This window comes from Microcebus murinus, chromosome 19 (assembly GCF_040939455.1).
Source record: "Microcebus murinus isolate Inina chromosome 19, M.murinus_Inina_mat1.0, whole genome shotgun sequence".
In the NCBI taxonomy this organism is placed as follows: domain Eukaryota; kingdom Metazoa; phylum Chordata; class Mammalia; order Primates; family Cheirogaleidae; genus Microcebus; species Microcebus murinus.
In genome coordinates, this window is record NC_134122.1 from 47875512 (window position 1) to 47892731 (window position 17220).

General features: G+C 37.5%; 1 protein-coding gene across 3 annotated transcripts in view; it reads right to left on the bottom strand.

The window, feature by feature from the left end:
* Nucleotides 1–17220, bottom strand: part of RGS7 (regulator of G protein signaling 7) — a 401788-nt gene that overhangs the window by 88246 nt on the left and 296322 nt on the right. For all 3 annotated transcript variants that reach the window (XM_075995508.1, XM_012751216.3, XM_012751212.3), the window contains exons 5-6: nt 9616–9722; nt 5060–5111 (exon numbers count right to left, since the gene is read on the bottom strand). In XM_075995508.1, coding sequence (XP_075851623.1) covers nt 5060–5111; nt 9616–9722 — 159 coding nt within the window. The remainder of the gene's footprint in view (nt 1–5059; nt 5112–9615; nt 9723–17220) is intronic.

A 17220-nucleotide genomic window follows, 5' to 3' on the forward strand; every position in this document is an offset into this window, starting at 1 on the left:
CAAAGCTACAGGGAAACCACGGGAAATATAATAACCTCAAAAGAAACCTTTTCCATGACACTAATGATTAGATTTCAACACTTTCCAAAGCTCAGTGAGAAGGTAAAACACATGGAGGAGAACAAACCAACTTTAAGTATCCTATTGCTCTCAGATGTTGACTCAGATCAGAAACAAAACAAATAAAAACAACCTGCTTAGTCATGCTTTGCTTATCCTTCCTTCCCTTGTAAAAATCTGTTGTCTGGTGTCTTCTCTGCATGCAAGGAACTTAGAAGTCTTGCTCCCATCCACCTCACAAGCAGAAAAGCTGAGCAAGGTAAAATCCAATAATTCCTAGATCCATCAGAGGATTAAGGTCAGAGGGCAAACCACTGAACCCAAGATGAGAAAGACAGTCAAGGCTAAGATTTGGGTGTGATGAGGGAGGTGAGTCATACAAGCACAGGGGCAGCTTCTGTCTTTATTGGACATTTCAGTTTCTTCAGGTTAAAATCCTATTTGGACATTGAACATTCATCTCTCAAAAGAAGCCAGTCTAAAGACGTTGGTCAATGTGCACTCCTCTCTAGAGCCCCCAATGTGCAATGTGTGTGCCCAGAGACACCAGTAAAGACCCTGTCCCTGGCTTCTGTTCCAGTTTTCTACTGCTGATACTCTCTCTACATCTCCCCAAAGTTCTCTAGAGCTTCCATGTGCATTGGCCTCCAGCCTCCATGCAAACCCATCAGTGCCGGATCACTCTTAATGACGCAAACACACATGGGAAGCCTATTCCTGACTCTATTTTAACTGGCCTAATGCTTTTTGTACTTGAATGAAAAATATCAGAAATCTCATCCCGCTTGATTTTCAAAGAATGGAGCTCATAAAGATGTAGGCCTTGGAGTCCATATTGGCTTGTCATTGGACAGAATCAACACATTTTGTTTTCCTACAAGTCCAAGGTAACTGTGGAAAAGTGTTTTTCCATAGCAACCGATCTATAGAGGCTTATGTTCTGCAGAACCTACCTGGTTAAGTTCAAACTGGTTATGGCAACAGAGGTCAGGATGCTAGTAGAGTGAGAGAAACTGTTCTTTAAACCTGATTTATGCAATAAACTCCATCTGCCACCAAGATGTCTTAGCAAACACAGCCTAAGTAGTCACCAAGCATTAGGCCTCACATTTCAACTACATCACACCATCAGTATCCTCTTTAAAAGCAAGGGACTAGGTTTTATAACAGTATGCTTTAAACACATGGCAGTAGGAAATTCCAAGTTGGATAATTCATATGGCTGCTATAATTTATTTGCACCTAAAAAGAAAAATCACAGAAGATGAAACATCATTGCCTGCAGGAGAGGTACCTACATGTCAATGAAGATCACTGTCGATTCCCTTCCTCTCATTTTTTTTTTCCTGTAACCTCTTATTGAATAATTATTTTATTTTTCACTTGTGTATGATTCAAGCAAGCTAGACAAACAAGAATATGTTTCTTCAGTAGGAAAAACTCAAACATAATAATTAAAGAATAAGTTTACAGTGAGTCGACAAATAGGTATTCCAAGTTTGGGGAGAAAGTTTAGAAGATTGCTCCCTCTGAAATGGACACGGATGGGAGGCAATTTGAAACTGGGTAACAGTCATCATTTTGGGATGACCCACTTTGAAGGATGTTTCATGAATGATTTGCTGTGTAGGCCATGACATTTCCTCAGGCTCACCATTGAAACATCAATCTACTATAAAATGATGAAACAGGACTTTTAATTATGAACATTCTACCACATTTCTGAAAGACATACAAGATGAATAGAAAGTAACACTGAGACTGGGAGCTTGCTTTTCACCAAGAAGTGGCAGTGTATGTGTCAGGCAGTAATGATAGTGAGCACAAAACAATGATTTCAATGTGAGAATGTGAGAGAAGCAATACTAGTTTCCTTAGGCATATTCATTTGAATTATTTCAACAACTTTAGAAAGCCAATTATTATTATTTCTGTCTGAAAAGTGAGCAAAGCGAGGCTCAGAGATGTTACATGCCTCACCTGAAGGCACATAGTTGGTGTGTGGCTGTGACAGTATTTGGGGACAGGTCTGTCTGCAACACCTGGGCCTTTCTCTAATATGAGGTATCTCCATATTACTTTCCACAGAGGTTGAACTAGTTTGCAGTCCCATCAGCAGTGTATGGATGCTCCTATCTCTCCACATCCACACCAACATTTGTTGTTTTGGGACTTTTTGATAAAGGCCATTCTCACTGGAGTTAAGTGATATCTCATTGTGGTTTTGATTTGCATTTCCCTGATGATTAGAGATGTTGAGCATTTTTTCGTATGTTTCTTGGCCATTAGTCTATCTTCGTTTGAAAAGTTTCTCTTCATGTCCTTTGCCCATTTCTTGCTCTCTCTCAGCTGTGGAAGTGGCTCCTCCACTAGAATGGTATAATCCTTAGTGAAACAGTCCTCAGACATCATCCCGGGCTGGACAAAATGCACCAGAAAGTTCCCCAACTCAGGTCTACAAATCAGCAACTGTTTTCTAAATAATTTCTTTGTCGAAGGACCCCAGTTTTGAGAATGTGTGCGATGAAAAAATTGGCATTCTCACTCCTGGAATGAAATATTTTAGTCTCCATATTAATTTTTCAGTTTCCTGGATTTTTTTTCATGAGTTGTATTTGAATATTTTAAAAATTATATCAGAATATTATGGGGGTACAAACTCTTGGGTCACATAAATTGCCTTTGCTCCCTCCTGTGCCAAAGCTACAAGCATGCCCATCCCCCAGAAAGTGTGCACCACACCGATTAGGTGTGAATTTACCTATCCCCTTCCCCCTCAACTTGCCTGAATGCCAATGAATGTTACTTCCTTATATGCATGTATTGATCAATTAGTACCAATTTAATAGTGAATACATGTGGTGTTTGTTTTTCCAGTCTTGTGATACTTCACTTAGAAGAATGGTCTTCAGTTCCATCCAGGATAATACAAGAGGTGTTAGGTCACTATTTTTTATGGTTGAGTAGCACTCCATTGTATATTAATACATATACCACATTTTATTAATCCACTCATATATTTATGGGCATTCAAGCTGTTTCCACATCTTTGCAATTGTGAATTGTGTTGCTATAAATATTGTAGTGAAGATGTCTTTTTTATAAAATGTCTTTTTTTTTCCCTTTGGGTAAATACCCAGTAGTGACATTGTTGGATCAAATGGGAGTTCTACTTGTAGCTCTTTGAGGGATCTCCGTATTACTTTCCACCAAGGTTGTACTAGTTTGCAGTCCCATCAGCAGTGTATGAATGCTCCTATCTCTCCGCATCCACACCAACATTTGTTGTTTTGAGACTTTTTGATAAAGGCCATTCTCACTGGAGTTAAGTGATATCTCATTGTGGTTTTGATTTGCATTTCCCTGATGATTAGAGATGTTGAGCATGTTTTCATATGTTTCTTGGCCATTAATCTATCGTCTTTTGAAAAGTTTCTCTTCATGTCCTTTACCCACTTCTTAATGGGGGTCGTTTGATTTTTTTTTTTCTTACTGATTTGCCTGAGTTCTTTATAGATTCCAGTTATCAGCCCTTTATTCGATGTGTAGCATGCAAATATTTTCTCCCATTTTGTAGGCTGTCCATTCACTCTAACGATTGTTTCCTTAGCTGTGCAGAAGCCTTTTAATTTGAGCTCCCCACTGGCTGAATGGATTATAAAAATACAAGCCAAATATCTGCTGTCTCCAGGAAACACATCTAACCCACAAGGACTCATTCGGGCTCAAGGTGAAGGGGTGGAAAACAATATTCCATGCAAATGGAAACCAAAGAAAGCTGGTGTAGTTTGAATATTTTGAATAGCACTTGACAAACTCTTGGATGAACTCCTAAATTCAAGTTTTTCAATGACAAATGTGAAGGTTAGCTCCACTGGTTTTCTATCAATTTTCTTATATTTTTTCTTACAAAGGTGTCTCTCCAGGGGCAATACCAAAGAAAGCCAAGTTGCTGTGAGCTTCTCACTGCCTTTGTCTATTATGCTAGCTCTTCTGCCTCAAATGATTGCCGTGCCTTCTCACCTGAATCCCTTCCTCTTTTAAAATCCAGCTCAGATGCTACCAGTTCTTTTGTGACATCATTCTGGAACCCCTCCCCCTCCCCCCAGGAAAGTCAATCTCTCATTCTTTTAATCGTCCATATAATTTTGCATGCACTGCTCTTACATTCACCACTCTGTAGTAACCCCTTCTGTGTAACTCTGCTTTCCCACCCAGCCTATGTGCTACCCAATAGTGTAAATGAAGACAGTCACTTTTGTTACTGCAGTGTCTACTACACCATTCTGCATAGGAAAAAAATTCTCAATAAGTATTTGTAGAAATGACATTTAAAAACCCTGCAGCCTTGTCTTTGCAAACTGTACCCTTCAGGAAGATGTGAGAAGATGACAACTTACTAGGGGCTGATTTTTCTCCTTGAGCTTAACTGAAATCATGGCCGTTGAACAGACTTTGTTCTAAATCAAGTTCACAGAACTTGATTTATTAGTATTAAACCTCCTCTGCTACCTTTAATTTTGCTTGTAATTAGCCTCTCAATCTTAACATAATCCTCTGCTTATAAAAATCATAGGATGCTTCATATGACAGTGAGAAAAGTGGAGCCGTGGAAAGTCAAGGGACTTACGAAAAATCACACAGCTAAGGGGGAGAGTTGAACTAGAACTCTGGCTCTCTGGGCCCCTTTGTTATTCTTCCTACTAGACCAGGCTGCTATGAAAAAACAATAGTAACCCCTTTAAGCTTGTTTGTAGCTCTTTTTCTTACTCAGAAGTTTTTCTTTAATAGTTGCAGAGGACACTATCACAGAGAAAGCTGCCACCAGGTTTGGTGCCTTACAAACCAAGGACATTTATAAATTCAATGTTAGAAATGTTGGTCCCATACTGAGAACTGTGGTTTCCTTTTTCTCAATGACAAAGGCAATAAAATGCAAGTATGCATGCATCCAAACATATCGGCTGTCAATAATAAAATGGTGAGAAACAGCACTAACCATAGTCCGTGTTTTCCGGCTCCCAACAGTTTGATGGCCAAAAATAGGGGGTCTGTGGAATGAAAAGAAGTGGAACCCAGGTTAGACAAATTAAAAAATTAGAGGAGCTTCTGGTGTGTGAGCTGTGTTCATCTTCAGCAAGTATCTAGAACAGTTTGCCAATGAGATAGGTTTTATAATCCAGAACAAGTTCTCAGAGAGACACTGTACGTTTACCATGCTGACCAATCACTCAGGCTCCTATATGTATAGTACCAGCAAGCAGGTGTTTAAGATGTTACACATTTGTTACAATTTCATAGCAACTGACATGAAAGTTTTGCATTATTCAAACAAAAAGGAAAGTTCATCCACCGAGAAGACTGAAAGAATCTTATATTCAGCAAGACTCAATATAAAATATGTCTAAATAGAACAAATTGTTTTCTGTGCATCATGTATCTCAACACTGCCTTTGGTAGATCTGAAAACCTCAACCATCATCTTTCTCTGAGATATGGCGATCATTTGCCTGGCTCCATTAATTATATAACGAAGCTCTCAACATTATCCAGCTAGATTTAAACAACTTGTTAGCCGCACGCTTAAAAATATTTCTTCATAAAGATACCAACTGCTCTAAAGTTTTAAACTACACAAACAAGATATCATTTTTTGAAACTAATAATATCTCAATTGATGCGATAAATAGGTCAAATTCTGAATCTGTCAAATTCTAGAAACTGATGGACTAAACTATAAAGAAAATGAGCAAGAAAATAAATCCTATTATTATCATCAACATTTTATATTTTCTAAAAAGTTTTTTCTAGTTCTGCTAGCTGGACATGCTTGACTCCTGGTCTTGAGGAAACGCAATGACCAACTGTCTACTTATCCACCACTATTCCCTGGAATGATGATGTCTCCAAGATTCAGTGGCACAGCAGCTACAGATGTTAGTGCATCAGTATCATGGGCTTACTTATATGCTTTAGTTAATTATATTAACTAGCTATGGGTAGCAAGCATATTTGGGATAATTTCTGATTATCGGATATTTTTACCTTCTAGAAGAGTAACTCTCAGGAAGGGAAAATGGGTTGTTGGGGAGAACTGTTTAAACCTTTGGGGGACAGTCCTTCTAAACTGTCTGAAACCCACGGGGGGGGGGACATTGACTCAACCCCCACTCTTTGCTGGGAATTACAGCAGCATAACCAAGAAGATTACTGGTAGTGGTTTTGTGCACATGTGAATAAAATCATAGCAGGAATTTAGAAGAAGAAGAAAAAAGATTGAACCACTAGATATAGGGGGACATCGAGACTTTATATGAGTCACCCTGATTACCCCAATCTCACTTGACTTCATGGGAGATGAAGCTACGAGGACTTGATTTCTTGGAAATAAAACTGGATCCAGATTCTCAGGGTGCCATATGAAGACAAAATAGTTAAAAACTTGCTTTCATGTGGGGTGCTAGTTTTTGAGATGCTTCTCATAGACTACATTACTCCCTTTGGGTTGGTTGGTTCTTTATTTTGGTGTGTATGTGTGTATGTGTGTTTGTGCATATCTACTTTCCTAATTTTAAAATATCTATTCTAGTCAGACTGGTCAGACATATATATATATATATATATATATATATATATATATATATATATATGTATTTCTCAAAACCACAAGAAATATTCTTAGCTGAATTCTTATAATTTTTCTTTACTCTTCACCATTTACTTTAGTGAGAATTTCATGACTCTAAAAATAAAGAATGAAGCAATTTTATCCCGTGCAAATATGTGGAAATGCCATAAAGCAACATTCCTTACTAATATTGGAAGTTTTGTTTTCCTAGGAAAAAAGTTTTGATTTATAGTAAAAGATAATATGAGAATAACAAACCCTTATAGTTCATTGGCATTTAAATGCCTGTTTTTATAGTTCTACTGGACTTTAAGACATTTTAATGCATGAGTTTCTCTGTTTTTCAGTGTTGGCTTCCTTAGCTAGGAGGAAACTCACTGGAAGTCCAGCCACTGCTCGGTAACCTCTGGCCCACATACTAATGTGTGGAAAATCACGAAAGAGACCTAGAGAACAGCATCAGATCTCGATTTCAATTAGCTAAGAGGGGAGGATTAGGCAATTGTGAGTTTAAGATAAATACCAAAAAAATCACATGATTAAAACATGTACTAAGAATCTGAGACAAATTTACACACTGTGTCATGCCAGTGAAATTAAGTCAAGAGTTCTGTCTGTCTCAAATCCATGCTCCGAGGCTTCCTTAGATTCCTACTGATGGTTAGACTCTCAGTCATTCACTGGAGGAATTATACACCTGGCCTCCCAACTTTCCTATTTTATTTATTTATGGTTTTTAAAATCCTTCAAGGACTTGAATTTCAGTTCAATGTAATAAAGAACTTCCTGCCATTTGGAACTAACATAAAAATGGAAGTGAACACCTTGAATGATAATGGGTTTTCTATTAATAAAGCTGTTCAAATAGAGACTGATTAATGCCTTGGTAGACATTATGGTAGGAATTCAGTGAAGCCTGACTTTTCTGTTTTTTGGTTTTTTTTAATCTTTGTTTTAGGATTCTATGATTATTAGATTTATAAATATGTTATATTTATATACTATTTCAAATATGGATGGGTTATTAAAATATGTAATATTTAATATTTGACATTAATTAATGTAATTTTAGTGTGATGAGTATATATATATAATGTTTGTTTTAAGTCTTTCTATTTTAGCACATTGAACTTGATAAGTCTCTGCCTATACCTAGAGTTACACAATTCACACATCATTTGTACCCATTCCCTTGCTTTTTAAAGCTTTTTTTAAAAGTTTCTCCTTTTCTCCTAAATGTATGGTAGTTCCTTCCTTCATAGGCCATTTTTGACCCATGAGCATGACTAAGATATTTACACCTTTTCTGCCTACTCATTTCAGTCTGGGAATGGAGTCACCTTTAAAAATCAAGAAGCTATTAGCCCGGCATGGTGGCGCATGCCTGTAGTCCCAGCTACTCGGGAGGCTGAGGCAGAAGGATCGCTCGAGCCCAGGAGTTTGAGGTTGCTGTGAGCTAGGCTGACGCCATGGCACTCACTCTAGCCTGGGCAACAAAGCGAGACTCTGGCTCAAAATAAATAAATAAATAAATAAATAAAAATCAAGAAGCGTTAGTAGCATATAAACAATTGATTTGCTAATCACCAATAATTCGTATTTTTTTTTTAAATGTTACCATTGGGACCACAAGTTACTCCAACTTAATGATAAGCTGTTTTACTCTACCATTACTTTAAGTGCAGCTGTAGAAAGAAAAAAGCTCCATTATTTTTGAACCCTTTTAAAATTAAGTAATTTAACTAAACGCTTGAATACCTAGGTCAGTACCACAGTTTCAGGAGACAGCTTTATTTCTAGCTATTCAGTGCAAAGATGTCCTATGATTATTTGCCCTGGGAGAAATGGCCCTTAGGGTGGGGCAGGGAAACTGTTCTAGGAAGACAATGATCTCTGAAATGAGTTTTTAAAGCAAAGGATTAAAACGATTTTTTAAGGTATATTTCGTCTTTGTTCTCAGTTGTTCCGAACAAATTTTAGGTACCCAAATTACTAATAAATAATTTATTTAAATGATTGAATAAGCATTCAATCATTCAAAAGCATTGAATAATACTAAGAACAAATGAGAACAATGCTCCAATGTCTGAAAGTTGGACAATGGGGAGAACCCTCCACAAAATACCTACAAGAAATTAGCTAGAATCTGAAACCTGGCATTATATTTACGGCCTAGAATCTACTAGGCAGTTATTAATGAGCCATAATGTCTAATGAAATGTAGAATACATTTCAGAGAAATCATTGTCAACTCAAGTGTCAACTATATGCACAGTGAATGAAATTAGAGTCCACAATCATTGCTTGAAAGAAGAACAGCATCTGTGTCATTTGAAAATGACCTAAAATGACTCATCAGGTTTGCAGGTTATCTAAGGTATCCTCTCTAAGATGACTGTGCACACACAACATATGTTAGTCTTCACAGACTTGTGGCAGGGCCTCAGATACTGACATGTGGATGGTTGATATAATTAGCACAATTTTACCCTGCAGCTTTAGCACCCTTACAAGAGTCCACCTGGACTGAAGATGATTCTGGATCACAGGCAAGGGCCAGAGTATAATCAATTTATTTATATCTCTCAAATGCCTCCCTAGTAGCTAAATGCAACTTACAGATAATGATGATTCTTCAATCTTCCTGAATTCCATTAAGTCACTTTCTGAATTCCCCTTAAGCTTTTTATATAAAAAAGAACTTTAATCATCACACAAGTTAGCTTTCAAAGATCATCTTAACCAAGCACGTTCCATCTCTGTGTTTATTGCTTTTTATGACTTAAGTTTAACATTAATTGGTTTCTAACTAGCCTAAGTCAAAGTAAAATGAGTCATAGTTTTCAAAAGTTCTGTAAAATTAGAAAACTAACAACCAAACACAATGCTTCTAGTTTACTCTTAAAGAACATCTCCACGGAACTTACTTGAAACCGGTAAAAGGTGCCATCATCCTTGAGCGTGAGGACGTGATCGGAGATGGGAAAGAAGTAGCCATGGGCCGCCATCAACGTTCCCAAATGCAGCGCCTCCACTGTGTCATGGAAACAAAGAAGATGTGAAAGCTTTTTTGTTTATTGATTTGTAGAACATTTTGTGTGCTTCCTTTTGAGGGCATATTCTCTGCATTCTGAAAACCTGGCTTTGTATTTATTCTCTTTTATTTCAGCTCTTTCACACAAGGTACTAAGAAGGGCCTGGTTCCTGGTAGTGACTGTGGTCATCAGACTCATGCCCAGGACAACCTGCCCATGGCGAGATGAAGTTACAGAACATTGAAACTGGAAGGCTCTTCAGAATCTTCAGGGTCTGGGTCACTCTTCTGATAGATGGGGTATGTGTTCGCTCTGTGTTAATATTCTCCCACAAACAAACTTCCACTTGGCATTCATATAGCACTTTAGACTTCAAAAAATCTTCGCTTACACCCCTTTCTCCAAGTCATGGACATCTAGTGCTGTCAGCAGCTTTTCTAATGATATGGTCCATTATATTACGTGATGCTAACACGGAATGTTAAGGCATCAAGGACTGTCTGTGCTGTGCTATTGAGTCTACAGTTTTGTGATCTTCTGGACTGTTCTAGCTTTGGCTATTCATTACAGTATCTTAGATATGGACTAGGAAAAGGTTTATTTGACAATCAAAATATTCTAGTCATAATATTAGGCTGTAATACTCAGACTCCTTCTATAGCAGCCAACGCTTTCTTCCAACAAAGGGTTAATAAAATTTGGTCAAGAGGGTTATTGCAGCATTGGTGCAGGGATGACATAAAGTTTGCTAACTTGAAGTTTAGAAAGTATGGAACTATGCAAAATAGTTTTCTAGTCCAATATAAAATTATATGTATGGTTATCTCTCGGTGTCCCAGGGGATCAGCTTCAGGACCTCCTTGGATACCAAAATCTGCAGATGGTTAAGTCCCCCAGTCCACCCTCTATATCCTTGGATTTTCAATCTGTGGTTGGTTGGATCCGTGGATATAGAGCCTACAGATGGGAGGGGACAACTTCATATAGAAAATATTTTAAAAATTTACATTTGTTTGTGTATCTTTATATATAATTAATTTATAGATTTATTTCTATATAGCTAAAATAGCTCTTTAGGATTCTCACAGCAGTTCCAGGACTATGTGGATCTATCTGTATCTCCAGCCATCAGTCACGGGGTTTTTACACCTTAGTGAGAACTGAGTCACTACGCAGCCAGCTATGGCACAGCTGAGTGTAAGACTCCCCTCCCTCCCATCCCCCACACCCACATAAATCATACATTTGTTGTTAAATTTTTATCATGCGGTACTACGTTGCCCCTTGGAATTGGTACCTAGCATCTTGCAAGCATTTTAATTGATAACTTCTACTTCTTTAATAAAGAACAACTGCTAATCCTCCTCTGCCATGTCTCTGGAAGACTGTTATTAAATGCCCCAGTCACCTTCTCCAAACTTCCAATCAAGTCTCCCACAGCATAGAATGTTGTTTTTCTACAAAGGAGCAAGTTTTTCCATCAATTTGTTTGTGTGTGTGTTTCCCAACATTTCCATATCCTTTCAGTTCAAAGTCAAGGCCTTCTCAAAGCATGCACTGCTTACAGCAACATCTTTACTTTTATTAAAATTCTGGTGTTAGGGTGTAACTGTAAGAAAGACGAGAACTTTGGAGACATCCACTATCTTTTGTTACTTACATCCTCAGTGTCTCCCCCATCTATTGATAAAGGCAATAAACTTACTGTGCAGGGTTGGTGTAAAAATTACATAAGAATATACCAGAAATGAAGTAGGAGCAGTGCCTCCTGCCTAGCATATACTCAGGATACGGTAGCTATTGGGCTTCACTCTTTACACACTGAATGATTTTTACTTTTATCCAATGTGCTTTCAGAGAATCCACTTCCACAAATGTGACTTCAAGTAGGCTGAGTGCATGTTCCCATCACAAAGAGATGATAAATGGTTAAAGTGATGGATAGGCTAATCCCGGATTTGATCATTACTCACTGTGCACATGCATCCAAATATTACTCTGTACCCTATAAATATGTACAAAAAAACTAGGCTGAGTGAGGGAAGTTGACAGTCCTAAATATACATTTCTATCCTTTTTCTTTTCTTTTGGATTATCTGTAAAATTGAGATGATAAAGGGGTCTATCAGGATAGCAGGGCCATAGCAAGGAGCAGGTGCTAACACCTTGGTCACATCTGAATCCCTGGACAGCCCACCCCAGCCAGGGATACAACAATAGTTGCAGGATTTCAAAGTGAGGTGGACCACCTCTCTTCTTATAGACATTGTTATTTATTTTAGTCCCAGCAGTCATCGGGCTGGAAAAATCGTGTTAGCACACTTTCCAGAAAGAGAAATTAAGTTACAGCACACGGGGAAGTTTGCAGAGTATAGAAACAAGAAAGAGAACCTGCGGTGCCCAGAAATAGACAGTAAATAGCTTCTGAGCTCTAATCACAGGAAACAGTGTGACTAAAATCAAAGCAAGAAACAACCAAAAGCAGTTAGGCACTAAAGTGTTGATGAGGATTATAAAAGTATAGTGAAAGTAAATACAAAGAGACAGCAAAAAAGACAATCAGCAGTGAATGAGCACAAGAATGTCTTGTTCCCTGCAGCTTATTAGCTGCTAACTCTCTTATATAGCTCATACACCTCTGGAGGGCACGGTGTATGTTTGCAGGTTCTTCTTTATGTAGCACTACCATAATTAGGCCTTAATAAATGCATGCTGATGAGAATGACAGAGAGTGAATTGGCTAGTAACCTCTACTTCTCTTTTTCTAAGGTACAATATTCTATTTTTGTTTGATTTGATGATATGCATTCCCATTTTACACCTCCTCCAAGTGATACTCATGTTCTATCATTGTATGATTAAGGACAATTTGTTTTGATGAGTTTGCATCATGCCACAAATTCAGTAGAGATATATTGATGGGGATATAGACAAGACCTCATATGTTAAGGTCAAATCAAATCTTTTGACTTAATATTTAAGAGGACTGACTCTTTAACAATGCTTATAAAATGATTTCAAGGACTTCGCTCAAATAGTAAGCTAGAGAGATTGAGATTATAGTTGGCACTAGGTGCTCATTATGGGACCTCCGGAAAACATGGCTCGAGGGCAGAATAAATGCTTAGATGAAAAATCAGGAAGTTGGGGTGAATTTGCTGCTTCATTTAAGACTATAAGCTTGGCACTTAGCTTGTCAATAGCGAAAATTGCTATTGAATCAATATTTGATGAATGAACAAGTAAATTTATGAATAAATGACACATGAAAAACAGCACTGCATGGAAACGTACCAAACTAATTATTTTGTGTTGCAATGATGAATGGCTTGTTCAGCTCTTCCAAGATAATATAGATGTTCATACTCCTTTTTCCAAATATTTTTATGAGCTTTGGAGATGGGGCTATTGGAGCTATTTTGTTGTGGGAAAAGATAATAGTGATATTAACATCTTAAATGCCAAGAAGAGATCTTAGAGTGGGCTTGGGGTAGTGTTCTCAAGGTTGCCTTGTTAATTGTTAGTGATGAACATGGAGCTTCCCTGTGCTCCCAACTCCTCCTAAATCAGCACCCCCTTAATCTAATAAGAGTCAGAAGATCACTGACAGTCCTGGAACAAAGTGTTGAAAGAGTTTAATGAGTAATCCATCAAAGTCCCCCTCCTAATAACGGCACACCAGATGGCTCAGTTATGTTACGCTTCTCCGCAAAATAATCGCTACTTAATCTTCTTGTACACGTGTTATTTGCTTCACTCACACAGCTAAAGTTCGACAATTAACCTACCAAGAAATCCCAGTTTATTTTTCATTTCAAACCATGAGCACATGGAAAACTAAAAATCCAGCTCCAAACAACTGTTGGTCTTGTCAACAGCCTAGTGCAGCTTTTGTTAAGTCTGACGCACTCAGAGAATGACTTCACCCCAAATTTTGAAGCAATAGAATTGCCATCACTCTCTAAAAGCAAAGGGAATTCTACACGGCATAATTTTCTTTTGACCACAGCTACTTCGAAAAGTTAACAGGATGAAAAGCATATTATAAAAGAGGTTTGAGTTCTTCAGTGGAAAGTGCTCTATATTTACAATATAATTTCAAAGCTCAGTCATTATTTCCCTTATCTAGGGGCTCAACTTCTAGCACCCTTATCTCCTTCCAAATATAACCCATAATTTATAAGTGATAAAAAATGCCTCTGAGTTAAAAAAATAATAATCAAAAAACATCTCACTAAATCTTATATTTATATTCTTGTCATATGTTACTTACTTTTATGTGCACTTTTATGTGCAGGTATTTAAAAATGTGGTTGGCCAGGCTCGGTGGCTCACGCCTATAATCCTAGCTCTCTGGGAGGCCGAGGCGGGTAGATTGCTCGAGGTCAGGAGTTCGAAACCAGCCTGAGCAAGAGCGAGACCCCGTCTCTACTATAAACAAAAAGAAATTAATTGGCCAACTAATATATATAGAAAAAAAAAAAATTAGCCGGGCATGGTGGCGCATGCCTGTAGTCCTAGCTACTCGGGAGGCTGAGGCAAGAGGATTACTTGAGCCCAGGAGTTTGAGGTTGCTGTGAGCTAGGCTGACGCCAAGGCACTCACTCTAGCCTGGGTAACAAAGTGAGACTCTGTCTCAAAAATAAATAAGTAAATAAAAATAAAATAAAAATGTGGTTGTTTCATTATCAATGTACAACATAAATATGATTAAGGAGATGGGGAGAAATATTTTAGAAGTCACTCTAAATAGAAAAGAAAATGACTGCTTATGATATGGCATCAAGGAAATAGAAATCTTAACAAGTAAACAAAGTAAAGTTACTTAGTAGTAAAAGAGCAGCCCTTCTCCATGAGGATTCTGAGTCACAAAGGAAGACTTTTGTTGGATTGTAATTCTCTGTTTAAGAAGACACAGAAGTGGTCATTTTAGAAATCCTCCAAAATATTATACTTATTTTTAGAACTGGCATTTGAAAAGGTAAAATTCGTCATGTAGAAATGACGAATGTAGAAATATGCAGAACATTTTATTCTCCAACAAAGCCAAGTAAAAATACACTATTACAATATTTAGAGGTTTTTGAAGTAAGCTTATTTTTTTCTCAATAATAGGAGTTAGTATAGACACACTGAAAAAAATATATACAGATGACAAACATATGAATAATTAAGAAAATAAAAATTAAAAAAGTAACTAGATACCCCTGCACACCTATTAGAATGATCAAAATCCAAAAACATCGATGATACATATCGACGGAAAGGTTACAAAGTGTCAGGAACTCTCATTCTTTTCTGCTGGGAATGCAAAATAGTGCAGCCACATTAAAAAACAGTTTTCTATTTTCTTTATAAAGGTAAAAACAGCCATTTTCTGATCCTAAGTATTTACCCAACTGATTGGAAAACTTAAGCCCCCACAAAAACTAGCACATGAATGTCTACAGTATTTTTTATTTATAGTGCCCAAAACTAGAAGTGACCAAGATTTCCTTTAATAGATGGGCAAACAAATTGCACTTCCATACAATGAAATATTATTTATCAATAAAAAGTTGTGAAATATCAAGTCACCCAAAGACATTGACAGATTATAAATGCATTTTGCTAACTGAAAGAAACCAGTCTGAAAAGGTTACATACTCTGTGATTCCATTTATATGACATTTCCAGAAAAGGCAAAGCCATAGAGATGGAAAAGATCACTGGTTGCCAGGAGTCTGCTGAGGGGAGAGTTGAATAGGTGAATCGCAGGAAATTTGGGGGGGGGGGTGAAACTATTCTGTATGAATGCAAAGGTACATGATGCTATGGATTTGTCAAAACCCACAGGGTATTACCTCACATAAAGTAAACCTCAATGTGTGCAATTTAAAAAAAAATCGTGCAGGGAGTTGAGGGGTCCACAAATGGAATTCAGACTATGACAGAATAATCTAACTACATTGCACATGTATGAAACAACCTCATGGAAGAGGGTAGGGTAAAAAGTTGCTGGCCTATGTAACCTTGGAAATGAGTAAGGTTTTAAGACCAAAGGAGGAAGGAACTATTTGTAAGCACTGTACTCTAGTTGATAAGGTTGCCCCTTGCGGGTGTGGGCTAATGACTCTGGAAACCCTTGTATCACCAGTATAGTGGGATTGCACAATCAAAGTAAATGGATGGCAAATGTGTGAATCACAATTCTTACCCTTGGAGTGGGAGGTTATAGACAAGCAAGAGGAAGAGTCTAAACTGGCACATGTGATAATGGATTCAATTTGAAGACATCAGTATAAACTCAAGTTCACCCTTACATAGATAACAGACGCTTACATGCAGAAATTTTTATATGATAGATGTGTGCACACACAGGATAGTACACACACATAAATCTCCCTGCCCTGCCCAGCTGAGAGGAACTTGAAGAAGCTATACCTGACAGCAGTGAGCCCACCTAGACTCTAATTTCTGATAACGTTCTCCAAAAATAGGAACTACGGCGTCTTGGAGAAACATCTGAATCTAGGGCTGGGGCAGGAAATATATAAAGTAATCCTGGAGCATCTTGTAGTGCCAGAAAGGAAGGGCTAAAAACAAAAACCTAAAACTTAAAAAAACAGAAAACGCTCACCATGATGGGGTATGCCAAAGAGATGCAGGAGCCAACTCAAAGAGTCCCCACTGGCCAAAGATGGACTAAATTTAGCAAAAATTAAAATTAAATTAGTATTAGATTATATAGTATGATATATCTAAGGGTTCATGCTGATGAAAATAAATATTTGAATAAATAAACAAATGGGGGAGAACAGGCAAATCTCCCTTGCCAAAGATTCTAAATAATTTATGTAGAAACTTCAAACTGAATGAGGTGGAGCATAACTCCTCACCCCTTACATTTGCTCTGCACTTAGTAACTTCTTTCTAAAAAGAAAGAAAACAGGGAAAAAACGAGTCCCTTTACAACGAATTTTACATCAACAGTGATGTCATGTTTATAGTACATACACCTCAATGCATATTTACGAACTGAAAGAAGCCAGTGTAAGAAGCCTATAGCGTATTTGACTCCACTTATATGACATTCAGGTAAAGGTGAAACAATAGAGATGGTAAAAAACCATCAATGATTTCCTGATGTGATGAAAATGGCACTTTATCTCTGTGGTTTTCCACCGCAAAACTCGTAACGCCTGTCTCATCATGAGTAAAAACATTAAACAAATCCCAATTCAGGGACATTGTACAAAATACCCGACCAGTACTCCACAAAACTGTCAAGGTCGTCAAAAACAAGAAAAGCATGAGAAACTGTCACAGTCTAGAGGAGCCTAAGGAGGCATGACTACGAAATGTAATGTGATATCTTGGATGGCATCCCAGGACAGAAGAAGGACATTAGGTGAAAAGAGAGGAATTCAGAAAAAGTATGGACTTCAGTTAATATTAATTAATGTTAAATTCTTTAATATTAACCAATCCTGTTAATGGTAATATCAATCAGTATCA